The sequence below is a fragment of the Drosophila takahashii genome, chromosome 3R, assembly GCF_030179915.1.
Source record: "Drosophila takahashii strain IR98-3 E-12201 chromosome 3R, DtakHiC1v2, whole genome shotgun sequence".
NCBI classification, from domain to species: domain Eukaryota; kingdom Metazoa; phylum Arthropoda; class Insecta; order Diptera; family Drosophilidae; genus Drosophila; species Drosophila takahashii.
Window position 1 is genome coordinate 14974244 of NC_091681.1, and position 26951 is coordinate 15001194.

At 39.5% G+C, this 26951-nt stretch overlaps 7 protein-coding genes and 1 long non-coding RNA gene across 8 annotated transcripts; 4 read left to right on the forward strand and 4 right to left on the reverse strand.

The window, feature by feature from the left end:
* Positions 1-2: 2 nt before the first annotated feature.
* LOC108060217 (plasmalemma vesicle-associated protein) lies at positions 3-895 on the reverse strand. The gene has a single exon (XM_017145819.3). It carries the CDS (start codon positions 893-895, stop codon positions 59-61), a length of 837 nt encoding a protein of 278 aa, XP_017001308.2. The 3' UTR covers positions 3-58.
* A 27-nt stretch (positions 896-922) lies between these two features.
* Positions 923-1922, forward strand: LOC108060146 (ATP synthase subunit b). Its single transcript, XM_017145725.3, has 2 exons — positions 923-1052; positions 1103-1922. The coding sequence occupies exons 1-2, from the start codon at positions 969-971 to the stop codon at positions 1793-1795; spliced, it is 777 nt and encodes a 258-aa protein (XP_017001214.3). The 5' UTR covers positions 923-968; the 3' UTR covers positions 1796-1922.
* Positions 1923-2369: 447 nt separating this feature from the next.
* Positions 2370-3420, forward strand: LOC108060145 (uncharacterized protein CG45076). Its single transcript, XM_017145724.3, has one exon. The coding sequence runs from the start codon at positions 2446-2448 to the stop codon at positions 3319-3321; it is 876 nt and encodes a 291-aa protein (XP_017001213.2). The 5' UTR covers positions 2370-2445; the 3' UTR covers positions 3322-3420.
* Positions 3421-3571: 151 nt separating this feature from the next.
* Positions 3572-17161, forward strand: MetRS-m (Methionyl-tRNA synthetase, mitochondrial). Its single transcript, XM_017145885.3, has 6 exons — positions 3572-3744; positions 3808-4088; positions 4728-5150; positions 5226-5490; positions 15606-15803; positions 16576-17161. Exons 1-6 carry the CDS (start codon positions 3651-3653, stop codon positions 17049-17051), a joined length of 1737 nt encoding a protein of 578 aa, XP_017001374.2. The 5' UTR covers positions 3572-3650; the 3' UTR covers positions 17052-17161.
* On the reverse strand, positions 7311-8035 carry LOC108060249 (uncharacterized). Its single transcript, XM_070217352.1, has 3 exons — positions 7802-8035; positions 7578-7746; positions 7311-7515 (listed from the first exon to the last, which is right to left on the reverse strand). Exons 1-3 carry the CDS (start codon positions 8003-8005, stop codon positions 7427-7429), a joined length of 462 nt encoding a protein of 153 aa, XP_070073453.1. The 5' UTR covers positions 8006-8035; the 3' UTR covers positions 7311-7426.
* On the reverse strand, positions 8717-9577 carry LOC138913658 (uncharacterized). The gene is made up of 3 exons (XR_011419469.1): positions 9219-9577; positions 9019-9154; positions 8717-8963 (listed from the first exon to the last, which is right to left on the reverse strand). It is a non-coding gene; the product is annotated as an uncharacterized lncRNA (long non-coding RNA).
* On the reverse strand, positions 9857-10550 carry LOC108060247 (uncharacterized). Its single transcript, XM_017145886.3, has 3 exons — positions 10331-10550; positions 10108-10276; positions 9857-10042 (listed from the first exon to the last, which is right to left on the reverse strand). Exons 1-3 carry the CDS (start codon positions 10529-10531, stop codon positions 9951-9953), a joined length of 462 nt encoding a protein of 153 aa, XP_017001375.2. The 5' UTR covers positions 10532-10550; the 3' UTR covers positions 9857-9950.
* Positions 17162-22365: 5204 nt separating the features above from the next.
* LOC108060184 (uncharacterized) lies at positions 22366-23068 on the forward strand. The gene is made up of 3 exons (XM_017145761.3): positions 22366-22610; positions 22662-22830; positions 22889-23068. Exons 1-3 carry the CDS (start codon positions 22386-22388, stop codon positions 23029-23031), a joined length of 537 nt encoding a protein of 178 aa, XP_017001250.3. The 5' UTR covers positions 22366-22385; the 3' UTR covers positions 23032-23068.
* Positions 23069-26951: the final 3883 nt, after the last annotated feature.

Below are 26951 nucleotides of genomic sequence, written 5' to 3' on the forward strand. Positions count from 1 at the left end.
AAATCGTTTTCTTGTTCTAACTTTTATGGAAAATATAATGTAATGTAATACATATGTATCAGTGGATCTCTTTGTACTGCCGCCAGGCGCGTCGGCTTCTTGCGCTGCAGGAATCGGCGGAATCGGATGATTCCGAGTGCTCGATCCGCTGCTTGGCTTCCTGGGCGGCTCTGGCTGCTTTGAGGGCCGCCTTCTTGGTCTTCTCGAAATCTATCCGAGCGTCGCTCAGTTGCCGCATCAGCACATTGACCCTTCGCTGGGCGGCCTCCAAGAGCGCGGATTTGTCGCTCAGCGACTGTTGCCACACGGCGTATACTTGTTCCGAGGTGTCCCGGTTATCCTTAGCCAGCTTGTGGCTTATGGTCAGCGTCTTCAGCTCCTGCTGTCCCAGATTGTGCGCCTTGTTGGCCAGCTGGGCATTCGCCTCGGCCGTGATCAGCTCCTGGTTCTCCTCCTGCACCACCATCTCGGCCTCCCGCACCTCCGCCTCCAGTTGCTCCAGCACCTGACCCTTTCCGGCCAGCACAGCCTCGGCTGCTTTCGCGGCGGCGGATGCCTTGTCGGCATATTCGTTTTTGATCTTATCGGCGGCCACCTTGACGGCCGAGGCCATGTCCTCGTTGGCCTTCTTGGCTTCGTTGGCGGCCTGAACGGCGATGCCGGAGGATCTCTGCTTGGCATTACCTTGATGTCGCAGCTGCTTCTTTGGCTGGGAGCCACTCGAATCGCAAGAAACTGCCGATCCGCCCCCTGCACCAGCGAAGGACTTCATGAGGTCCGTATCCTCCGGTTGCATGTGCTTCCGGCGCGTTCGATAGTGACCAGTGCCGGTGGCGGATGCCTGGAGCGAGGACAAAACAATGATTAGCAGCATGATCTGAACGTCTATCCGCATTTTCCGTAGTCTCGGGCATTTTTTCCGACTGTCAAACGGACTGAGATGCCTGTCAGGTGCGGAAATCGAGATTATGCTCTATTGCCAGGCAATGTGCCTAATCCTGCTCAACATTGCTTGCGTTTCCCGCGGCCATCTGGACATGTCAGGCGAAAAGGTGAGTGGAAGTCCACGAAAGGTCAGCAATAAGTTTATTTTTCCCTTTAGGATTTAGTTTGGTTGTACGAGACTGGCGGAGGCGGAGGAGGATCCCCCGATGCTTCCGGATGCGATGCAGCTGCGGAAGCCCAAAGATCCTGTGGCCTCAACCAGAAGGGTGCCAAGATCAAGGCCTCCAGCATCGCGGTGAAGGCCGCCCAGGATGCAAAGGCGGCGAACGATGCCCAGGTGGCCGCCGGCGAGGCTGCCTCGCTGCAAGTGAAAGTGGAACTGGCCGACAAGGCGGTCCAAGCGGCTCGGGCGGCCGAGGCTGCTCTGGCGGGAAAGCAGCAGATCATGGAACAGCTGGAACTGGAGCAAAAGGAGGCGGAGGCGGTGGTGGGCGAGGTGGAGAACTCACTGCAGAGCACCCAGTTAAATGCCGAGTCCGCCGTAAGAGCCCTCTCCGATGCCAAGAACCAGTTGAATCAACTGCGAGTCCTGGTTAACGAGGCCACCGCTCAGATGAGCAACATCGAAGGATTTGCCCATGGCGCCAGCATGGAGCTGGAGGAGAAGTCGCAGCTTTTGGAGGCGGCCAAGCGGCGGGTGGAGGGCATCTCCAGGCAAGTGATCTCCGCCAGGCAGGATTACGAAAAGACCAAGAAGGCGGCCTACAAAGCAGCCTGTGCTGCAGTGGAGGCCAAGCAAAAGGCTCAACGGCAGCAGCGGGAGATCAACTCGGCGTCCTCTTCGAGCTAGAAAAGATTATTATAAGGAGGGTGATCTAGTGGAATAAAAACCATATCTTATGTGGTTCGGAAGACATTTATAGTTTTGTACATTTATTATCCGAAATATTGTGAAGAGTTTTAATTTATTAAACGAATATATATTTTTAATCAAATAAATAACTAAGTAAGCCACTTAAACATGAACTAAATTTAACAGTTTGGTTAAAATATTATATTTTAAAATAGTATTTATTATGGAATTTGAAAGCCGCGAATTCTTTAGTAAGCAAAACATCTTTTATTTTGTATTAACATATTTAATAAAATGTGCTATTAAGGAAAGTTAAAATTTTTTTATTTATAATATAATAAAAATTATTAAATGCTTTGTAGAATTTTGAAACTAATATATATTAAATGAATAGTATTATTTGACCAATTAATCAAAGAACACAACTGAATTTCTTTCTTTATCCAAATGTCTCATTAATGTATCATCAATCAATGAAGTTGTTATGGTAAAATGGCTTTTGGCTTTAGAACCCTATGAGCTCTAATTATTAATTGTATGATATTATGTCAGCCTTGCGTATTCCAAGGATTGCTAATATCTTCCCGATCAGATCAGGCTTTCCGAATGGAGTCAGAGCCGGATGTTTCCAAATATTCGATCGGAATATGCCTGGCACGAAAGCGCTGCTCATCGTCCTGCTACTCCTGCATGCGTGTCCCCGACTGGAGAGCTTCCACTACCGACCTGCCCAACCGAATGCCAAGCACTGCCTGTCCAGTTTGTACGGGGAGGCCAGCGTCGATGGTTCGGAGACAGGAGGTGGAGGAGGAGGAGGCGGATCCGGGTGTTCGGAGCAGACCGGGAAGAAGACCAGCTGTACCGGTGGCGGCGGCGTCTTGGGTCGCGGTGATCCCAAGGCCAAGGCGTCAAACATTGCCCAGAAGGCCGCTCTGGAGGCCAAGGCAGCCAGCGATTCCCAAATGGCAGCTGCCGAGGCGGCTGCCTCACAGGTCAAATCCGAATTGGCCGCCAAGGCAGCCCAATCTGCGCGCGCGGCGGAGGCGGCACTGGCCGGCAAACAGCAGATCGTGGAGCAGCTGCAGCAGGAGATGACCGAGGCGGATGCGGTGGTCAGTGAGGTGACCTCGTCGCTGCAAAATACCCAGGCGAATGCCAATGCCGCCGCAGCGGCTGCCCACGAGGCGCAGACGCAGCTGAATCAGCTAAAGAGTCTCGTGATGGCCGCCACCGCCAATATGGCCAATATCGAGAACGTGGCCAGTGGGGCGCAGCAGGAGCTGGCCGAGAAGACGCAGCTCCTGGAGGCGGCGAAGCATCGGGTGGAGAATCTGGGCAGGCAAATGACCGATGCCAAGTCGGACTTCGAGAAGACCAAGCAGGCGGCCTACAAGGCAGCCTGTGCAGCGGTGGAGGCCAAGCAGAAGGCCCAGAGGTCGCGACGGATGACCCACCAACAGCAGATGCGATGGGGTCCAAGGAAAATGGCTGGGAAGTTCAAGGACGGAGAATCCAAGATGTAGCATCGTTAGGATCAATTGATCTTTTGTATATTTTGTTATGTTCCGCTTTCGGTTTTCTTTAGTTTAGTCTATTAAAAGTTAAGGTGTTTTATTTTTAAACATTTTATAATTATGGGTCTTGTTTTTATAAGTTTCAAATATAATTTCAAATTTAAAACCGTTACTTTCTTACTTGGTGCTGTTAAGTTAACATAGCCACTGTTAGGCGCACTGTTAGCCGGCTGATGGGCAGCACTGCCCGAACAGCTGTTCAAAATGTTATAAAATCAACCGGCAAATGGTTCAAGATATTTTTTATTTAGTTTTATATTAAAACAGCCTTATAAACCATGCTCATAAGAAGAATTAAGTGCCTGCGTTACCTGGGAACCCGCCACAACAGTTCGCACTATGTGACAACGCCAATTTTCTATGTAAATGCAGGTGAGCGTATTTTAGTTTCAGTGCCAAAGGATTTTAGTTATAGAAATCTTAACTTTTGGATAGCCCCCCACATTGGTCACCTCTACTCGGCGGTTATAGCCGATGCCCACTGTCGCTACCAGAGATTAAGGAACCCGGAGAAGGAAGTACGGCTCTGTACGGGAACGGATGAGCATGGCACCAAGATCCAACAGGCGGCGGCTCTTCACGGGATTCCCGTGGCCAAGTATTGCGATGATATATCGGAGCGATATCGGGAGGTGTTCCGTAGTGCCAGTATCCAGCCGGAGGACTTTATCCGAACCACGGAGGAGCGACACAAGCGGGCAGTGGCCCATTTCTGGGTATGATTGGGGTTTCCTTATGGTTTTATGCAAAAAAGAACCTATAGGTTATAGCCAATTTCGTTTTATAGGATATTAACTTACTCCGTACCCAAATAGAGCGTTTCATCTTACAGATCTCTTTACCTAATTATGTAAAATCAAAGGCTTGAATATTTAAAAACCCTTCTTCAAAAAATTGCCAAAAAAATACTTGTTAATAATAATTTGAAAATATTTGTTTGAATAATTAATAATTTTAAAGTAAGGTCTAGTACTCAACCCATCAAAAAGTCGTACAAAAGAAAAAACTTCATATAGAAAAAAAATTCTTGACGTTTCTTTCATATGAAGTTTTTTGCTTAGGACGACTTTTTGTTGGGCTGAATTCTAGCCCTAAGGAAACTAGAATATTTACAATTCCTTCTTTAAAAAGTGGCAAAAAAATACTTGTAAATAATAATTTGAAAATATTTTGTTAAATAATTAATAATTTTAAGGTAAAGAAACTAGAAAAATAGGACGAAGTTTAATAACTAATCACAATTTTTTACATAAACAGAAAACACAAACATTTTATAGAACTTTTTTGTTCCCCAGACTCCGCAGAACCATATCCATTTCATTCTAAACTAAAAGTATTATATCTCTAATCCTCAGCGCACTCTTCACACACGAGGCCACATCTATTCGGCTGCCTACAGCGGTTGGTATTGCGTGTCGGACGAAACCTTCCTCACCGACTCCCAGCTGAGATTGGATGAGTCCACCGGCAGCCGTTACTCCCTGGAATCTGGGCATCCCGTCGAGTGGACCGAGGAGACCAACTATATGTTCCGGCTGTCGCAATTCCAAGACGATGTGCGCCATTGGGTGAAGCAGGAGGCTCGCATCCGGCCGGCTAAGTTCGAAAAGATTCTGCTAGACACTCTCAGCGAACCACTGCCGGATGTATCGGTATCCCGTCCTTCCAACCGCGTTCACTGGGCCATTCCGGTGCCGGATGATGATACGCAGACGGTCTACGTCTGGCTGGATGCTCTGGTCAACTATCTCAGCTCTGTGGGATATCCCAATGAGGGGGTGAGTTTAATGTTTATTTATTTTAATATTTATTATTAAACTTTTACATCTAACTAATCCCTCGTTCCCTTTCAGTACTCCGCCCACTGGCCACCGGCGCAGCAGGTGATCGGCAAGGACATCCTCAAGTTCCACGGCATCTACTGGCCCGCCTTTCTCCTGGCCGCCGGTCTGGAGCCTCCTGGGCAGCTCTACGTCCACTCGCACTGGACCGTCGACGGGCAGAAGATGTCGAAGAGCAAGCACAACGTGGTGGATCCCGTCCAGGCGGCCCGCCAGTACACGATGGAGGGCCTGAGATACTTTCTGCTGCGGGAGGGCGTGGCCCACAGCGATGGCAGTGAGTGAATCGAAACCGCGAAATCCCTTTGATGTCTGTGGCTTGTTCACTTTGCGGCTGCAATGCCATGTGGCCATGTGGCCAGCTGGGAAATAGGAATAGGAATAGGCAGGGTTAGGGATTGTGGGCGGAGGAATGTGGCCCTGCCTGCGGTTATTCAAATAGTTTTTCCATCAAATTATCAACCGAAACTGTTGAGGTTGCCTTCAAGTGGGTGTCCGTATGTGAGTGGCCATCTGTCGTCGTTAGTTTTACGGCAATGGTTACCTCTGCTTTAATTTGCATTTCAATTTTATGCCCGAACTGCCAAACCGAAAGAGGAACCTAAAGTCGAGAACTGGGCAAAAGTTTTTGGCCAGGAGAAGGCGAGTGCTGACTTTTGTTTATTTGCCTCGAAAGTTTTCGTATCCCGAACTTGCAGCATTTGCATAAGGATGGTATGGGGTGAAAACAGTTTTCGGGGGAAAGTTTCTGATTCCGTGAGGAATCCATCAATTGTCCGACAGATATGATTTCGTTTGGCATTGGAGCGGGCTATCGAATAGAAAGCAATTAACACACTTCGCTGGGTGTCACGGGATGCGTTTTGATTGATTCGCCAACCTTTTTCGGGTTTTCCATTTGCATAAATTGCTGGCATTCCGCTCACCCGCCTCTCATAAAATTTAATTTTCAATTATTGCTGACTTTGCCTTTCCGACGGATTTTCCAGACTGCCGGCTGCTTTTCACGTTTGCCTTTATTCAATTTGCGCTTGTTGATGTTTCTCTTTTTAATTTTTTTTATGGCCCGCTGCCTTGCGGCTAATTTAATTGCATTTTTATTGCATTTGCCCGGCAAATTGAAACCAAAAAAACAATGAAAAAAAGTGCGAACTGCTGCAGTGCGTCAGCGTCGCATAATTAAATTACAAAAGTTCGACATCGCGCGAATTTTGCATATTTTTTCGGTCCATGAATGATTTATGTCGCGCGGCAGATAAATTTACTTTAATTCGCGCCGACTGCCGTCCATTAGGCGGAAAATCACTTACTTTCCATCAAACAGTTTGCCACAAATTCGATATTGTGGCCCAAGGTGACATCCGCTTTTTCAGAAAGCTGTCATCGGGACAACATCATTATTAGATGCTCAAGTTTTCATTACAGGCCAAACTTCCGCAACACAGAAATTGCATTTCGTATTTGAGGACATAACAGCTGCTGGTAAAGGAGCAGAAATTGTGAAAGGACCACCAGGACCACCAGCATCTGCGGTTATGTTAGAAAAAGTTGCCCAGGAAATGCAAATAGGGGAGGTGCGCTGCTGATGCAATCAACTTCCCTGGGGCGTCACTCAATTTTAAAATTTGAATACATAAACTTGTCATTGAAGACTGTTATAAGTACTCGCGGAAGTTCGGTGACGTTGGGAAACATCTTTGTGGCCCTTTTCAAATTTGTACAACTAAACTATCTTAACTTATCTTTGATTTAAAGAGATATTAAAGCTAATAGGTAAAAAAGGTAATTTCATAAATATGTAAAGACTCTAGGTAGAGGTTTCTAATGTTCGGTGTATATTGTACAAACACACATAATATAATTCAGTTTGTGATGGTTATAAGTAAAGTGATTCAACTCACATTTCCCATAAAAAATTTGTTTGGTTGCATGCCAAATTTATGTTTGCCAATTTTATGTTTTTTTTTGCTTTGCTCATGGATTGTTAGTAATATTTAATTTATTATCATGTCTCTATGGAATCAAAGATCAAATCATGCTTATCTTGCTTGTATAAGATAATGTTAAAATGAGCTCTGACCCGAAAAAAATACATCGATCATTGATAATAGCGCACTTACCATGCCACATTATATACAATATTTAAACCCATATTTTTATTATTGCCAGGTGGTTTTAAAAACAGGAGGAGTTTAAAATTGAAATTCCTGCATTTAATAATTTTTCCTATATTGCAACGCATAGCGTATTTCATCGACAGTCATTCTGCGGGCTACGCGAGTTGTGGTGGTGGGTGGTGGGTCTGTGGATAGATTAAATAGGGGTCAGTGATCGCTCACTTAAATTGTCTTGTTTTTCACTCACACTTTTCGTTGGTGCACAGAGTGTCGTTATTGAGTTTAAAACTGGTCAGCATGGGCAGCTCGTTCGTTATGTTGAAGAATTTCACGAACATCTGAGCGGCCCTTCCACTTCTTACGTTGGCATAGCTCTCTTCATTGGAGGGATACGGATTGAGATAGTCTACTTGATCCTATACGGAAATTTCAGTTGAGATCATATTTCAATGACTTCCTTTAAGTGCATACCACGTGGGCGCCATGGGCTGTGAACTTGGCCTCCCAGTAAAATTCCTTCAGATCGGTCCGGTGCGCCTTAAAAACGCCTATAAAGTCTCTTCCCAAGTTTGTTGGTGCATATGTGAAATATTCATCGCAATTGTTTCTCGGAACTTGTACAGCCAGAACCGAGATCAGAGAAACAAAAAAGCAAAACCAAAATGTGATTGACATTGCGATGCTGATGAAGGCTGATAGAAGACTAATTGTATTATGTTGTGACTTTCACTTGGAACGTAAATAAAAATGTATACATATAATATAAGAGCGACGAATTCACTGAGAGAAACCAGAACTCAAAAGAACAACATTTATTTTAGGCATATCTTAGCAAGAGGTATAATAATATCCGTCACAACTCTGCATCGCAGTAAAAATCGCACATTCAATCCTATAAATAATATTTAATAATAACCCCTTAATGAAAAATGAATTTAAACATATATGTTTACGTGTATACACGCATTAAACTCAAAATACTTTTATGATTTTAAATTTAACGATTAGCTGCCGGTCCATTTATTTACAAATAACAATCTGTTGTTTTTATAAATATCCATATAGGTATTTTAATCCAGTCTCAGGAATACGAGCTTAATTTCGTCGAAATCGCCATTATAAAAATGAAATAGTTTTAGCTAATAGTGTATATAAAATACAGTAGCTTAATTAGTAGATTCCCATGGATTTACTTATTTATTAAATATTTTCCGGTAGGTACTTAGATTTTCAGTGTTCTATAGGTGAAGTTGAGCACGACTGATAAGAAAAATAAACAGACATATAATTTCTTATGAGATTTATTTAGTCACATTGGTTTATTAACACAACGAACATTAATTAAATATGAGTTGGGAATACAGAATTATGAATTATTATTATTATTTATTACTTATTAAATATTATAATTCAGTTAAAAGTGTTCTTTAGTTTTTTGTAATTTAAACTTTATCCTCTTATTCCTTAACTTTATGCAGTAGTGTTTCCTATTTAATACATTTCGTTATAGAATCGATAAAATAAATATTATCACATACGTTTGTGTTGGCAACACCAAAATTTATGGATTCGGAATTCTTTTGACGTACATAACAGCTTCGAGTTATGGTAAATAGAGAATAGCATCGATGATCTATAAGAAACTTTTTTTTTATCTTGACATTGAATTTGCATCTTTTTATACCTACGTATCTGCGTGCTGCACAGGGTTTCTCCATTCAGATTTAAAAGTGTCATTCTGGGTAGCCATGGGTATATTTCTTCCTTGAAGCCCACAAACATTTCGCCAGGGGATTCATATGGTTCAAAAAAGGTAATCGCATTCTTTCGAGAACATAAGAAGTTGGTATTGCTCATATGTACATCACTTGCCAAAACTGCAGCTTACGTGTTTAAAGCCGGGAAACATGAATTGTACCGTCCACTTAAATTCAGAATTGTTTGTTTCGGGTGGCCTAAAAATTCCAATGGGGTTCTCCCCATTCTCGAACTCGAATCTGAATTCTGAGCAATTGTGGATAGGGTAAATCCATCCGGATCTCACAAAGTCTAGGGCTAGGCAAAAGCAAAATAAATAAAGGATTGCCATTTTGTCTGAACGAACCGATGTTGATAGAGGCTTATAGAAAACTAATGCTAAAAGTTGCAAACTTATCAAAATAAATAAAATAGAAATAGGGATTTTTTCTTATCTGAAGGGCCTTGTAAAATATTCATAGCTTTTTCATTAGATTAGGTACACAATAATCTGAAATCAGGGAATGCAAATGGGTGACTCATTTCGTTAGAAATGTCAGGCAGGGCTGAAAGCCGAACGGGGGGTTTTTGTAATATTTGTTAGTAATATATTTTAATCATTTTACCGTCAATTATTAAATATTACTTACCTACCAATCGTATCGTATTTAATTTTAGTCAAACATATATGCAAAAATTATTTTCGTCAGGGTTTTTTATGTTGTTATGAAAATTGGACAATCAGGGTTTTGAACCCAGCCCTGATTAAAATGTAATATAAGATTTTACAATAAAATATTTTATTTCTTCGGCTTATCAGTTAGGTGATTTAATGTCAATGTAAGCTGTATTGTTTTTTTTATATTTTATGGGCCTCTGCTTATCAATTAGTACCCGATGCCGGGGGCTTGACTTGAGCTCCTGATAAGACGGACATTTTCCGTGCCACACGCACCGTAGTCTCGGGGTGTGCATCTGTGGAATGATTGTTTCTGTGGAATAGTGATCATTTTAAAAAAATATTGGAATTTTCAACTCACATTTTGCGTTGGTGCACAGGGTCTCTCCATTAAGTGCGAAATGAGTCAGCAGAGGTAATTCATCTACGATGTTAATAAAATTAACGTACATCTGTACAGGATTTCCGTATCGAATACTAGCAAGGACGGCCTCTTCAGAGGGATAGGGGTTGAGGATTCCGATTTCGTTCTGAAAAACAAAGTCTATTAAAACTATGCAACATTCAGAAGAATCCTCAATTACCATATTAGCACCCATAGACGAAAACTTTGCCTCCCAGTAAAAATCCTTTATGTTTGCCCTATTTGCCGTAAAAATGCCTATGTAATTATTTTCGCTAACTGGGGCGTAGGAAAAGTATTGATTGCAATTCGGATTCGGTATAATCATAGGCAGAGCAGAGTTGAAAAAGAGAAAAAAGCAAAGAAAGAAAGCGATCGACATTTTTTAGTACTTATAGAGGCTAAAGCAAAACGGAGAATGATTGGGAAAAAACTGTGCTTACTTATTCGAATGGAAAGAAAACGGAAGTTAGATGAAGATGAAATTTTTTGATAAGGTTATATAACGGTCGACAATTTTTCTATTAATGCCTAACGCCCTACTAAAGTATATTATAATACTCTCTCAAAAAACTCAAAGGCCTGCTCGTTGAACAATAAATGGCTTATGGATCTCTAATCAGAACACTCTCGCTAGGCAAAACACGAGCTCTCAAATTAAAGAGTAAAATACATTTTTTTTCACGAATATTAAATTAATAAGCTGGGTTGTTTTTTAATAAATGAATATTTTATGGACTATTTAAAAAGTTTTTATACCCGTTACTCGTAGAGCAAAAGGGTATATTGTCTTCGTGCAAAAGTAAGTAACAGCTAGAAGGAAGCATTTCCGACCCTATACAGTATATATATTCTTGATCAGGGTCACTAGCCGAATCGATATAGCCATGTCCGTCTGTATGTCTGTCCGTATGAACGCTGAGATCTCGGAAACTATAAAAGCTAGAAGATTGACATTTTGCATGCAGATTCTAGGAGTTTCTACGCAGCGCAAGTTTGTTTCAAAAGGGTGCCACGCCCCCTCCAACGCCCACAATCGCTCATATACGATTTTAAAAATTTCAATTTTTCGGAAAAGTAAAAATGCAGTTTTGTGGTGTTTATCAATACATATCGAAATGTAGAAGAAATTTTTTAAATCGGACCATTCGTTAAAAAGTTACGGCGGATCAAAGTTTTTATCTCCATCTCCTTTAGCTGAGTAACGTTTATCTGATAGTCGGGGCACCCGACTATAGCGTTCTCTCTTCTTTTTTATATTTTATGGAGAATTAAAAAAGTTGTGAATTTGTATTTTAAACTTCTCTATAACAAAAAAAAGGTCGTATTAAAAGCAAGTCTTTGGATTTTATGAATATTTATCTTAAATAAGATTCAATAAAAAAATTAAATTTAAATTAAATTAAATTTAAATTCCATAAAACTTAAACAAAATTTTTCCAATTACTTCATTATTAAAAATTTGTAAGAAATCAATTATATGCCAAATGTATATTGTCTCTTGAAGGAGACGCACATTTACTCAACTCAATATCTTCATTGTCACAAGTTACATTCTCGCACAACGAAGAGACCCTTCTCTCTGACTTTTCTACCCTTTTGGCCTCTTAAATGTTTGCTTAACCCCATATTTTTCCATAACCTTTTTCCAAACCCGTCTATCCGATCCAGTGGCAACCGATTCTGTTAAAGGGCTGACAAGAAATTAGTGTTTGGCTCATAACCCATACGCCCTGTGTGTTGCCCCTGGCAAATTTGCCTGACACCTGCGACTAGCTGTCTCCGATTGCAGGGAGGCTTGTTAAATATTTGATGGCACCACCTCTGCACTTAAAGCCAAGTTATGCTGTTGAAAAATACGGACAGAGGCAAAATTGTGTCAAAGTTTTCTGCAGGCGATGGCAAAAAAGTGGAGCAGCGACAAGTTATTCAAGTTATTTAAGGTGCAGCCAAACAGGCAAACAGGCAACAGCCCGCATTCGAAGTGCAGCTCTTGGGGCACGTAAAAAAGTATTATTTATATTACTGCCAGGAAGAGAAAGAGCGGCTGCATTTGTCTGAGGAGCGGGTGGCACATCCTTATCCTCAACCTCCTCCTACTTATACTTCTACTCCCACTTTGGTCACGTGGCAGCATGTGCAGCGTGCTTAAAGTCGGTGGCAAGTGTTGTACACGGCTTCCTCGTGCCGTCAGCAACTTTTGCTTTTTTGCACAATTTGTAGCTGCTCACGTAAGCAGTTAAGAGTCGCCCGGACCCGGACTTTGGTGCCGGGGCAGGTGATGCCACATACAAAATACAACACGTGTTGCGGGGCCTCGTCGAACGTTTTCATTAGAAAGCAATACTCGATTGGCAGCAGCCCCCCTCGCTAATAAAGTTTGATGCAATTCACATTGCATTTCTGGCCAACGGCAGGCAAACGTTTGCCTGGCCATCAAAATTCAATGCATTCAAAATGAAAAGCCTGTGCCGAACGGTTCAGTTAACTCTTGAAAAATCATAGGACTTTTTGGCTACCTAATTTGATAGATTTATCGGAGTTTTAATATATTTTAGGCACTTTGTATAGGAAAGATTGGTAATCTCAAATTTAAATGATGCAATTCAAATTGTATATGTTTTTTAGTACACACAAAAAAAAATACCACGCCAAGATCAAATCGAAAGGCGCACGACAATTTCTGGTACTTGTACGCATATCATTTTAACCATGCAGTTGTGTACTGATAAAATTAATATTAAATAATGTCTATTTGCCAATTTCTCTCTCGGAGATCCTCTGACTAACATGTGGCTTACATTTCAAGCATATCAAATTGAGATGCCGCATATAAATTCAAATTAATACCAGATAAAATCAAATTTATTATCGTTTCATATCAAGGTCTTTTTGGGGGTAGAATTAAGTCGGATTTAACTTATTATTAACGCTTAATATTTGTTATCTCTTTTAAACATTTTAAATCAAAGACCTTCATTAACTACATTTTTAACTTACGAGGTAGCAGCAGTTCCTATAACAATTCCCATTTTTCACATGCTGAGTGGCTTGACATGAATTTGATTTGGGGAAACTGGCGTCTATGTATGAGAATTCAACGCAACTCAACTCGACACTCCTTCATTTGAATTCGGTTGACAAGCGGACTTTTGCCTCTTTTGGGGCGGGTGAAAACTTTCTGCCGTATTTCTTCTAGTTGCGCAACAAATTAATGTTTCAGGCAACACTTTTTGGCAGTTGTATTTCCCCAGAGAGAAAGGCAAAAGAGGAAACCTCATTTGGCAGCACAGGTGAAACAAGAGCCAAATGGAGAATAGAGAAAGTTGAAAGTGCACCAACGAAATGTATTTGCTGTGGGATTTATTGTTGCTCTCGGTTTGTTTTCATTCCGAAATCCGATCATCAAAATTTCTGAGTTTCGACCAACAATAATTACTTGCCAGCAGCAATTAGCCGATTATTGTCTTAGCAGGCAGTGGCTGTTTTAATTATGTTACCGTTTCTGCTGCATTTTGTGGCCCCATTTGCAATTGTCGCAGATATTGCCGCATTTTTGGCAGGTAATGCCTTTTTTGATGGCCTTAAATTTTTAATTACATATAAGTAGGATCCTTGAATAAAAGGTTACCACCGCTTTGAGTTCAGTTCATGCAGTAAATTAATTCTCTTTGAGGTCGTTTCATTACATTATTCTGGAAAATAATTTATGTAAGCAAGTAATATACCGATTTGTTATGTTTTATAGTCTTTAGTCGAGTGCATTAAATAGATGCAGTGCTTGTCTACTTCATTTTCTCAAGTTTCCCCCGGCGAACACATCATTATACGTATTACACTGGAATCAAGTCCTTAACCAGGGCACTCTTTTATCCCGTTCACCATCTCTCCCTCATTCGGTTCAATTTCCCTTCGGGCGAAGATTTTGCAACTATTAGCGCAGCTTAAATCCTTTCGTGTTCAGCTTTGCTCCCACAAAGCCACCTGTGCAGCACCATTTTGTGGGGTGAATGGAAAATGGGGAAAACTCCCTGCCGTCTTGTTGTTGTTAAGTTATCCGGACTTTATCTTAACCGGCTTTGGTCGAAGGACAGGAACTCCTGACTCCTCGGACTCTGTTTCCGCCGTGCTAATCCCCTTAATGGGCGGCCGGGCATACGGTGAATTTGTAAGCAGTTAATGCCGAAGCAAAGGAAAGTTAAACGGAAGATGAAAATATCACTCATTCGCCCTGTTTTCCACACTGAGTTGCCATTCTTTATTCTTTTTGTGCCAGTTCTTGAGGTAATGTACTCCAAAGAACGGAACTTAAAAAATTAAATATATTCTGCTTAAAAATATGCTAGTCCTTCACAATTTGATAGCCCTTTAACCGCATATACAAATAAGTATTAAGAAATTTTTAAAATACAAGCACTTTTAAACTTTTAAACTGAATTAGAAAATAAAAATAAATTTAAAAAATATTTAATTTTTCGCATTCTTATTTAAATTTTATATTATTTAAAATTAGAGAGGTATTTAGCTTGTATTTAACATTATTTGAGATCAAATAATATTTTAAATAACAATTTAATTTCCTAAAAGTTGTACAAAAATATCACTCATTCGCCCTGTTTTCCACGGTTGTCATTCTTTATTCTCTCTGTGCCAGTTCTTGAGGTAATGTACTCCAAAGAACTGAACCGAAATTTAAAAAAATTAATATATTCTGCGTAAAAATATGTTAATTACATATTTATAAAAATCGTTTACAATTTGAAAGCTTTTGAGACGTATATAACCACACTATATACTTTAAAAAACTTAAGATTTTAAAATGTTTTGCTGCACAACATTTTTTCAAATTAATAAGTATTTAGAAATTTATAAATGAAGTGCATATGCTGATTTGTTTTTACTTTATTGATTTAATCTCCCATTTCTAATATGATGTGCATTTTAAAATACAAGCAATTTAAACGCAAATTAAACTGATATATTTATTTTTTATTTATTTATTTTATTTATTAAAGATGATAGTGAAGTTTACAAAACTAAAACTAACATAAGAGGTTGTAGTGCTAGCTGCGAGGCCTTCGACTACGTGTATTTTAATTGGTGAACTTAATTTAACAATATTTTAAATTTTGATTTTAGAAACTGATATATTTAAATTAAGAATTAGCTAGGAAAAAAAAATATTTTCTTTTTAGAATTAGAATTTGTACTTAAATTCTATTTTTTTTATATGAAATTTTGATAGGTATAATATAAAATTTCGAATAATAATATAATTTTCTTAAAGTTGTACAAAAGTGTGCGAACATTAAAAAGGCAATTTCTACAAGTCCCAAAGGGGGTAGTACAAGTTAATTTTTCTTTATATAAGTTGATTGTTTGGGCGCAGCTGTCGCTGTTTGTATAGCTCTTTCCTGGGGCAAACTGACAAGTTGTCTTCTCCGGTTTGCTTACAGACTACAGCCACGTGAAGGCGCAGCGCATCCTCAACTCGGAACTGGCGGACACCCTGGGCAATCTGCTATCGCGTGCCTGCGCCAAGTCGCTGAATCCCGGCCAAATCTATCCATCAGCCAACGCCGAGCACTTGGCGGATCTTCTCCAGAGCCTGGATGCGGCCAAACGCCTGCAGGATGCGCTTCTGCAGCTGTCAGGTGAGTGGATTGCTAAGGAATGGATTGCAATGGAGCGGAGTGCAGTGCAGTGGAGCGCAAAAAGTGGAGTAGGAGTAGAAGTGGAGCGCTGCTTTGTCATTTTAATATTTAAGCAGCCAGGCTCGAGCTGAAGAGGCGCCATCTCGAGATAGAGATGGTTTATAATCTGCATTTGCGTTTGCATCCGCATCCGCATCTGCCCGAAGCACTTCCGGCCAATCTCCGAGCGGCAAGTGCACTCGAGAGTGTGGCCAAGCCAGCGAGCTTATAGCTTTAAGTGCGCCAAGTGAAGCCATCATTTTGTATATTGTATTTTGTGCACTTGGGGAAAAATTAAATTATGTTGTGTGTCTACAATTAATTTTATTTTTAAATTAAATACTTTTTGCATTAATTTGTTTTGTTTTTTTCAAAGAATAATTAAATATTTGAGTTATAATAAGTATAAGGAAAAATCAGAGAAAAGGTTGTCTTTTTATTGTCAGTAAATGTTTAAGATCAACATTTAAGAAGTTTTATTTTTAATTTTTGGTATTACAAGTTGTATATTATATACAAATAGAGCAAAAGTTTCTTTAAAAAATATTTTTGAAAGACTTTAACTATGTTTAAAAGTTCAAGGCCTTGAAAGTTAGTCAAAAGTAGGTTTTAACCCGAGAAAATTTACAAAATGTTCCGGTTTAAAGCCCACTTTTTGCTTAGCATGAGTACGTGTTTATTAGATTTTTGCAAAATTTATTTTCAAGTGCCTTGAATGTTTCGTATTTTGCAGAACGATGCGCGTCGCATTACGAGTGCAATCACTTCCACTTGGTGGCCGACACAGCGATGGCGGCTCTGCATGCGGCCAACAACTTCTTCGAGAGCTCCAAGCCGTGGCTGCTGAAGGCGGGCGCACCGGAAGGCAACCAGCCCCGTTTGGAGACCATAATCGCCATGACAATGGACGCGTTGCGGCTCTGCGGCATTGTGCTGCAGCCCATAATTCCCCAGCTGGCCACGCGGCTGCTCGATAAGCTGAGCGTCCCGACCGCGCAACGTGGCTGGAATTACTTGGCCGAGAGTTTTGCCACCGCGAGCCCCGCGAATCTCGGCGGGAGCCGTCAATTGGACGGGCCAACCAGTGCGCTGCTCTTCCAGCGGATTCTCGAGGAAAAGTCTGTTAAGGAAAAGGAGGAGGAGCAGAAGCCGCAGCCAGCCAAGCGGAGCAAATCGAAGAAGAAGGAGCGCCGCGAAACAATGTCCTGAAGTGGCCGTAATAAACTGATTCCAAAGCCAAGCCACCGGCGACATTTATTCATTGCGAGGGCTTAATAACACTGGGCTACAATAAAGGTTTTTTTCTGGCAATGGACCTATGTAAAAACTACATTTTACAAAATGAAATTAAATACCATCAATAGTTTTGCACATGTCCTCCTTAAATCGGAAAATATGTTTTTAGAAGTGTGCATATTTGTTTATGCATTTTGTAGAAGAATATAGCGAAGGACTAGCAGCCTGATGTTTTAAAAAATGTTATTTATATGGTAAGTAATTTTATTTATTGGAATTTTTTGGCGAAAACCTTTGTAAACCAGTGCTCGCAATCAAAAACGCAGGGCAAACAACTCGGCTAACTCTGGGCCTCTGTGCTTCCACTCCGCGTCTCATTAAAATCCACTTAATTATGTGCAGGAAGGAAAAAGCAGTGCCGTCAGCAGCATCGCTGTCTCATATTCCTTTGTAATTTATTACGCGTAATTGAAGTCAGCATCAGGTGGCAAGGATGGGGCGTTATTTATGGCCTTCAATTGGCAAACAGGTTGAGGGCAAGCCACCAAGCCACCGAACTTGAGGCCCAGACTTTTATTTGTTAATTTATTTTAATTTCCAGAGGCCAGCCCAAAAAAGCACACCATAAAAAGACCCCACGAGCCGGGTAATCAAAATAAATGGCTATGTGGCTCTCAATTCGAGTGCGAGTGCATATGGGAGTGGAGTGGCCAAGGACCAAGTCAAGTGCAACCATTAGAGTCAATTGCTGGCTGGCCCAGAGGAGCAGACAAAGCTGATTAGATTACTCGCCAGTCAGCCAATGCCAGATCCGCTTGGTGGAAATAGTTTAATTAAGATTCCCCCTCGAAGTCCGCACGAGGCATCAATCAAGTCCCAAGCCCAGAAGTCGAAAATCATTGGCCAAGAGTTTGCAGTTTTCTTTACTGATACTGATTGTTTTTCCGTTTTCCCTGAAGTGTGTTGCAGTCAATGATGGGAAAAACCAAGGTTATTGCACCTGCTCAGGTACTTTTGCTCTGCTCGATTTGCGCATGGTAAATTTCTAAGCATATCGTTTTTACCATACAGTACTGGTAACATTAATATTCAATAATGTCATTTTTCCGATTTGTTTTGGGTGTGTTAGTTTCTATTTTTTTAAACACAATTTTCGTTTTTGAAGCTCTTATAAGTTAGTAAATATTTTATTAATGTTTTGATGTCTACACATATTTTATAATTATATTTATTTTTCCGAGCATAAACTGTTACTGATTTAAAAAACCCAGTACCTTTCCCATCACTGGTCGCTGTTGATTGCACGTAAATTGCAGACATTACCGCCGCCATCAGCTGCAGGTAAACAACAATTTAACTCCATTTTGGCGCAGACCACCGCTTAACCCTCTCCTCTAGCCACTCTGGCCCAGCTTGGCAATTAGGGCGCCAAAATGTGCGGGCTTTTGGGCCCAGTTAACTTGCAATTTGCTGTGCAGGCTGAAGCTGAGGAGATGCTGATGTGGATGCGGATACTGCTGCTGCTGATGCGGATGTACACGTTGATGCAGACACTTTACTGTTGGCCCCCAGAAGCTAGCACATGAAATAGATACCCGACAGCCAGACAGATCGAGCAATTAGTGGAAGGGCTTGCTGCATTGTCCGCTGGAAAATCTGGCAATTGGCCAACTTCTTGGTTGTTATTTGAATTGATTGCGTCGATATTTGTGGTAGCTTTCTACCTTGCCAGCCAATTAGGGAAAGGAATTGGAAATGTTAGAGCTCACAAAGACTGACAATAGTCTTCAAATTCACTATGAAATATAATATTTTAAAAATGTTGAAATATACCAACTGCATAAAATACAAGGTTTAGACATAAATTTATAGATGAAGTAAGTTGAAAATCAAAAGTTGACCTGTAAAATCTATAGATTTGAAGTTGAAAGATATCTACTGAGTAAATCACAAGGTCTATTCATAAATGAGATGGAATAAGTTGTTAAAATCCTGAAAATTTTTTAAAGCTAACATAAAATGATTTTATAGTTTTCCAGCCGCTTTATCAGACAACTTAATACTTAAACTTCTCCAACTTTCTCCTGCCAGGGTGCCTACCCTTCGATCTGCCTTCCATAATTTAATATCCAACCGGGTGAAATTAAATTCATAGTACAAGCAAATTAAGTTGACGTTAATGAGACAGCAGCGGGTTAAGGGAAAAAAGCAGAGCTGCACTGAACGGGGCAGCATAAACAAGCGCATTAACATGCTTGACTTGTAAAAAGTTGTTAAGTTTGCATTTAAAATGAAATTACGCAGACTGCGATGGGAAAGTCAGGTAATAAGGTTAATGATTCACTTTAAATGCTGCTTAAACTCGAACGCAGAAGCAGAAGCAGAACCCAAAGTGCTTGTTGTTCCCGTGGATGTGGATGCTAGTGCTACCCCCTGCTGCACTTTGATTAATTACAAAGTTGCTTTGTCGAGATTGCCACCGTCTGCCGTCTGCTGGCCACAACTCTCCGCTCTGGCAATGCATAATTTAATTTGCCTGCCAGCCACGTGGCGTATGCGCAATATTGTAAACGAATTAGCCCGCGCTCCAACTTGCCACTTGTTGTAAGCTTAAGCACCGTTTTAATGGGGCGGCTCAAAGACAACGAAATTGATTAGCCTTTGGTTGCCCCTGTAGGAGTCCGATAAGATACATTTCCCATATACCACATGCATCTACCATATCAATATAAAAATTTATCCATTGCTTACACTTAAATTCTAGAAATTGATAAAGAAAGAAAATGTTGACAGTAGAACAAGAACATTAAAAATGAGATAAGCGATTACATCTTTAAATTTTTTGATTTTATTTAATTCCAATTGTAGCTCAACTGATAAGCAAATCGTCGGGGTTTTCCAAGAAAGCATATAAATGGTGATAATAAATATCATGTGTGTTATAGAATTAAACTATAGATAACCTATTGTGAGTACCAATAAATTTATTTTGAGTTATATAATCTGACTGCATACAAATATTACATGCAATATAATCAAAAAATTTACTTTCTAATCACCACAATTGGGAAAACAAAAGAACTATTGAATTGTTTAAACTTTAAAGGCTAAATTAAAGCCACAGAAATCAATTGTTAATTGAAATCACTTGCAATATTATTTAGAAACAATGTTAAGTCATTATTTATATTTTTTATAACAAATCACGCAGCATAATTCCGAGTTATTTGCCAAAAAAGCAAACCAGATCAAACAAAACATCAAAGTTGGTTAATTGGATTTTCCGATTTTGCATCTATGGAGGACCCTTTAAGTTTCAAATATGCAAATTCCACAATGGCTTTTATCCGATAAATGCAATAATGATGGCAAATGTGCAAATGCCGCTTTACTAATTCATTAAGCCAACTCAAAAGTGTTTAATGAATCGTTGCCAGGGACGCAGAGCAAAAACAGTTGTTGTAATTCTGCAATTAAGGCAATTAAATGTGGAAATTAAATCGAGCGTATCGGGCATTTAATTAGAGCAGATTTATATGGGTCGAAGTTTGTTAAGTTGTCGCCACTCGGTTACAGATGCGACAGACTAAGCATAGATTTTAGTAACTTCACTGTAATATGTAATTAAATTGCACTAAAAAAGCCTTAATCCGAGTCCTTAATCCTTGGACACAACATGCACCCCGGTGCCAGGCAACTATGCGAGTCGTTATCCCTTTTAATGAATTTTTTGCTAGACCCGCTCGGCCTTCGCTTTTCATTTTGCCGGGCAGCAAAGTTTATTTTCCCTTTAACCCCTACCCCTCCTTTTACGTTTTCCAGCAACCTTTTTGCGCCAAAGTAAATATTTTACTATGCCACTATTTAAAGCATACTTCTGGCGGCTGTCGGCACAGCTGGAAAACCACAGCTGGAAAACCTGCGGCGAGCAGGCGAAGGAAAATGCTGCCGAAGCAACAGCCCGGCAGCCATTTTATTTTTGCAATATTTTCCAGGTCAAAATGTCGTAGAACTTTTATTAACTTCATGCCAAAAACCCTCAGCATGCAACTGTGTGTGTGTTTGCCGTGTCTGTGTTTTTGTATGTGTCTGTGTCTCATGTCCTTGTGTTTGTGTCTAAACATTAAAAGTAGCTTAGTGCTGTCGGTCGTTGGGCGTAAGTGTTTGGGTCTCATGTTGATAACTTATATTGGGGATGTCAACAACCGAATGCGCTTCGAGTGGATTTTGCATCACAGTCAATGACCATGGATCGTTATCCTTGCCAGGACTCTCGAGCGAAGTCGTTCGAATGGTTTTATGACCTGGAAAGAGGCCACTCAAATTGACCAAAGCCACTGAGTTTATTTTAAAGTTTCCCCGGACATGCATATAAAATTCAAATTTCATAGGGGAAATCTTGTAAAAGTTGCTGTAAGTAGAGCCCAGTTGATAAGCAAGACAAATTAATTTGCTGCACTTTTGCATGACAATGCAAGATTTATGAACAACAGCCTCGCACACAAAAGGGCCGGGGGAAAAATGAAAAATGTAATTTCAACGAAGACAAAGGCGACGACAGACAACAGATGAGAGGAGGAAAATTAAATTCACCTTCGAAAAATACTTGTGCTTGGCTGGCTCACAGTTTTTTGTGTCTATCGACTCTGTTCTCGTTTCGGATTTCACCATTTGTATCTGTTGAATCGCTTGAACTTTCGTGAAAAACATTTACAATTTAATAAAAATAAAATAAAAATATTTCTGTGTTTCTGTATCACTTAATTAAAATGTTATAGATTTCAGAGTTGTTTGGTCTTTTCATTGTCTGACTTTTGAGCGCTAGGCCTGATAAGGAGGGCTTCTCAGAAATGTATGAAGTATACTCTTTTAATGGCACAATTTAGACATTTGTATGCACTTTTCATCCGCTTATACTTGTAGAGTAAATGGGTATATTGTATTTGCCGACAAGTATGTAAGTAAAGATTTTGTAAAAGTGTAAATGCAATTTTCTTTTACTTAGTACTACCTCACAAAATGTAGAACACATTTTTTAAATCAGACCACTCATTAAAAAGTTATGAGCAAATAATAAAAATCCGCTAGATGGCGCCACTTCAAGCGTGTGCCTGCTTTGCTGCTTGCCCATTTCCATCTCTCTTCCTCTCATTTATCTGGGTAAAGGGTATTTGATAGTCGAGGCACTCGACTGTAGCATTCTCTCTCGTTTAATCTGCTTTTCAGTGATAATGTCGCTCATACAATGGACAAAAAGCTTCTCCTGCAACCAGTCATTGTTCAGACTTTAAAGGCATCGGTGTTGAAATGTCTATTACTGTGCTGTCTATACTGTTCGTATGCCTGAGCTCTGCTTTGGCTACTACTCCTAAATTACTGGTTCCCCAACACTATTGTGATAACCACTTTAAATACTCAATACTCAATAACGGTTCTTATGTGGGCATTTTCTCGGCCCCTAGGACAGACTCAGCAGTTGCAAATTTAAATTTAAACTGGCAGGCGACATTCGAAATACAAGGAAGACGTGGTGTAAGCGGTTGATGCATTCTACAGTTTACAATTCCTATATATTTTTGACAGATGTTTGTAGGCCCTTTGCAAGCCTATCCAAGCAGGGAGGAAGCCGCCCTAAATATTATGAACGGTGAGCCTCCACAGGTTTGGGTGCAGTTCGTCGACATCACCTCTGAGCTGCCCAAGTTGGTATCTTTAAATCTAAACGGAGTAGAGCTGTGTTCCAGTGCACCATGTAAGTAAATAAGTGGAGATTCAACTGGATCAGTGATCACTATTGTAACTTTTCGCAGACGGTTTACCCAAGACCAGAGTTACAGTGAAGCACCATATGTTCATTACCACAAAACAGAGACGCATTAACCCTACTACGGAGGTGACTCAGCCACTATATCAAGAAAGACCCCAAACTTATGGAAAATATTTGCAAATTTAAATTTTCAGAATCGCAAAAGTGCTGTAAAAAATAAACATAAATACAAAATCTCTTTTTATTTAAATGTTATAGTTAAGGTGTTACGTTATAATCTTGACTCTTATTCGGAAAATAAGTTTCGATTTCATAAAATAAATATAAACGTGAAGTTTAAAGAGTCAAAATCTGCCAAGTGGGCCACCCCTGTTCCGAAGGTCCGATTTTCATCGAACTTTTTTACTTTTCCGGTTCACAACGAAAATATAAGAACTTCATTTGAACGGTTTTGCGAAATTTTGAGTTTTACCGGAGTTATAGGGGTCAAAACATGGCATTTTTGACACTTTTTCGAAAAAGTTGCACTCAGTCAAAAATTCATAACTTCGGAACGGTAAGAGATATCTTTATGATGTTTTCACTAATCGCTCAAGAATTATTATGGCTTTCCATAAAAAAATTAAAAAAAAAATTAAAAATTGTTTTTCTTAAAAATAAATCAACATTTTTTTTTAGTTTTTATTTTTTTCAGTGTTCTTCACCAGCTATAGAGTTTAAAACCATTTGAAAATGAAGTTTGATTCATTACGAAAAAGATCAAAAAAAAAAAAAGAGGGGCCCGGACAAAGGTTTTTCGCAATATCGATTTGAAGAAGGGCGCACAGCGGATTCCCATACAAAACGACAAAAAGTGCCTCATTGACAGCTGCAGTCGGCTGACGCTACGCGCGCAACGGCATCTGTTGACCAGCCAATTTTCACGAGCAAGCCGTTTTTGTATGGAAAACCGCTGAGCGCCCTTCTTCAAATCGATATTGCGAAAAACCTTTGTCCGGGCCCCTCTTTTTTTTTTTTTGATCTTTTTCGTAATGAATCAAACTTCATTTTCAAATGGTTTTAAACTCTATAGCTGGTGAAGAACACTGAAAAAAATAAAAACTAAAAAAAAATGTTGATTTATTTTTAAGAAAAAAAATTTTTAATTTTTTTTAAAATTTTTTTATGGAAAGCCATAATAATTCTTGAGCGATTAGTGAAAACATCATAAAGATATCTCTTACCGTTCCGAAGTTATGAATTTTTGACTGAGTGCAACTTTTTCGAAAAAGTGTCAAAAATGCCATGTTTTGACCCCTATAACTCCGGTAAAACTCAAAATTTCGCAAAACCGTTCAAATGAAGTTCTTATATTTTCGTTGTGAACCGGAAAAGTAAAAAAGTTCGATGAAAATCGGACCTTCGGAACAGGGGTGGCCCACTTGGCAGATTTTGACTCAAATGGTTTTAAACTCTATAGCTGGTGAAGAACACTGAAAAAAATAAAAACTAAAAAAAAATGTTGATTTATTTTTAAGAAAAAAAATTTTTAATTTTTTTTAAAATTTTTTTATGGAAAGCCATAATAATTCTTGAGCGATTAGTGAAAACATCATAAAGATATCTCTTACCGTTCCGAAGTTATGAATTTTTGACTGAGTGCAACTTTTTCGAAAAAGTGTCAAAAATGCCATGTTTTGACCCCTATAACTCCGGTAAAACTCAAAATTTCGCAAAACCGTTCAAATGAAGTTCTTATATTTTCGTTGTGAACCGGAAAAGTAAAAAAGTTCGATGAAAATCGGACCTTCGGAACAGGGGTGGCCCACTTGGCAGATTTTGACTCAAAAGAAGTACGGAATTCTGATTAAAGATAATATGTTTATCATGTTAAAAAACGGTACTATAAAATTATACAGATATATAATATTTTTACCCGTTACTCGTAGAGTAACGTGCAAAAGTATGTAACAGGGAAAAGAAAGCGTATTCGACCCTATAAAGTATATATATTCTTGATCAGGGTCACTAGCCGAGCCGATTTAGCCATGTCCGTCTGTCCGAATGTCCCTTTGTCTGTCCGTCAGTTTGTCCGTCCGTATGAACGTTGAGATCTCGGAAACTACAAAAGCTAGAAGGTTGAGATCTATCCATCTCCCTCGCACTCCCTTTAGCCGAGTGACGGGTATTAGATAGCCGGGACAACAACCCGACTATAGCGTTTTCTCTTGTTTTTTAGTTTTAAATACAAACGTATGAAAACGTGAGCTGCTACAAGCTTTATTTGAATTGTATTGTTTCATTAAGTGTTGATTATTAATCAAAAAAGAATGACGGTGTTTTTATTATCAGTAAACCACAATCCCAAGAAATTCAGTTTTTGGAATTCGTTTTTAACATATAAAATTAAATTAAAAAAGTGGGTTTTAGCTATCAGTGCTTTTTCCGACTTAGTCACCAGCGGTTCTATTTTGGGTTTTTCTGAGCTCAGCTTAGGCAGTAATAGTGCCTCAAAATAATTATAATTATTTCTTTGATTATGTGGTGCAAGATAATGATTATAAAGAAATTTGTACAGCAGTTAAAAAGAAAATCAGTTTTTGGAATTTGTTTCCAACATATAAAATAAAAAAAAGTGAATTTTAGCTATCAGTGCTTATTCCGACTTTGTCCAGAGCGGTTCTTAAAAATGTCAATCACTTGGTTGCCTTTATTTTGGGTTTTTTTGAGCTCAGCTCGGGCAGTTATAGTGCCTCAAAATAATTGTAATAATTTCGATTATGTGGTGCAAAATAATGAATATAAAGGAATTTTTACAGCACCCTTACGTGCAAAACTGCCTCTCAAATGGAAAGCAACATTTGAAATTAATAGACATGGCGGGGTAAGCAGTTTTTTTGATAAATTTATGTTCTTATAAGACTTTGCATATATTTCCTAGGTCTTTATAAGCCCTTTAATGCCGTATCCCAACAAAGAGGTTTCCGAATACAACATCTTAAATGACCAGCAGGCTCAAACTTTTGTGCAATTTACGAATTTCGGCCACGAGTTGCCAAAACTGACGCACTTGAGTCTCAATGGATGGACGCTATGCTTTAATCCAGGATGTAAGTAGTACTTACTAAGTACATTTATGATATTTTCAAGATTACACTTTAAACTAATCCCTTCTTAATAATATTTTTCTGATTTACCCTAAAGACGGAACTCCTTATACAGCAGTTACTGTGGAATACACAATGCACATATCTCAGAATCAACTAAACCAGAGCCGGAACCGTAACTGGAACCTACCCGTAAACCAAATAAATGCCCAGAACGATGTCAACAATGAAATAGTACACATATAACGAGTTTTGAAACACTAAAATTGGTCTGCCCAAAAATAATTCATAAGAAGTAGTTTTAGATACGACTTTTTAAGAAAATATTTTTTGAAAATATTTATTTTTCTAATTTTAAAAAAAACTTAATTACGGTGAAAAATTATTAATGAATTCGTATGCTGGGCATTTACTTAAATTTCGCCATAAGAAGTTGTTATTCAATTTAAAAATGTAAGAGTGTGTTTTTTCAAATGGCTGAATTTTTGTTATTTTTAGGAAATAAATTAATATAAGACGAAATCCCACTTCACAAACCAGGTTTTCCTTAGTTTCAAAAGGCTTTTTAATTAGGCTAAAACTTGTTTGTACATTTTATTTCTTTTTGAATCAAATGCTTAAAATACCAATTGTTAAAAAAAAAACACTTTTAAGAGCTTTACAAAATTTGCCTAAAATGGGAACACGTCTGGATCCTGTTTTGAGTATTTTCTTGACGTCGCATGCGAATATTTGACAGCAAGTTAAATGGCGTCGCAGTGAAAGTTTTTCCGTTGCTGCCGGAGCGTTGCTAATTTTGCCTGCCCCCAATAAGCGTGGTTCTCAACTGGAAAAGGAGGCCAAGTGATGGAGGGCATCCTTGAAAGAGTAAGCCCCTTGTATTTTTCACAGCAGGATTGCGATGGATAGCCCAAGGCTCCTTCTCCTTTCTCCTCCTTCGCTCCTCCTTTTCCAGCACCTCTGCATCTCGGGCACCCAATAAACATGCATATTAATGGCCGTGAGTCCGGTGCCGGTGAA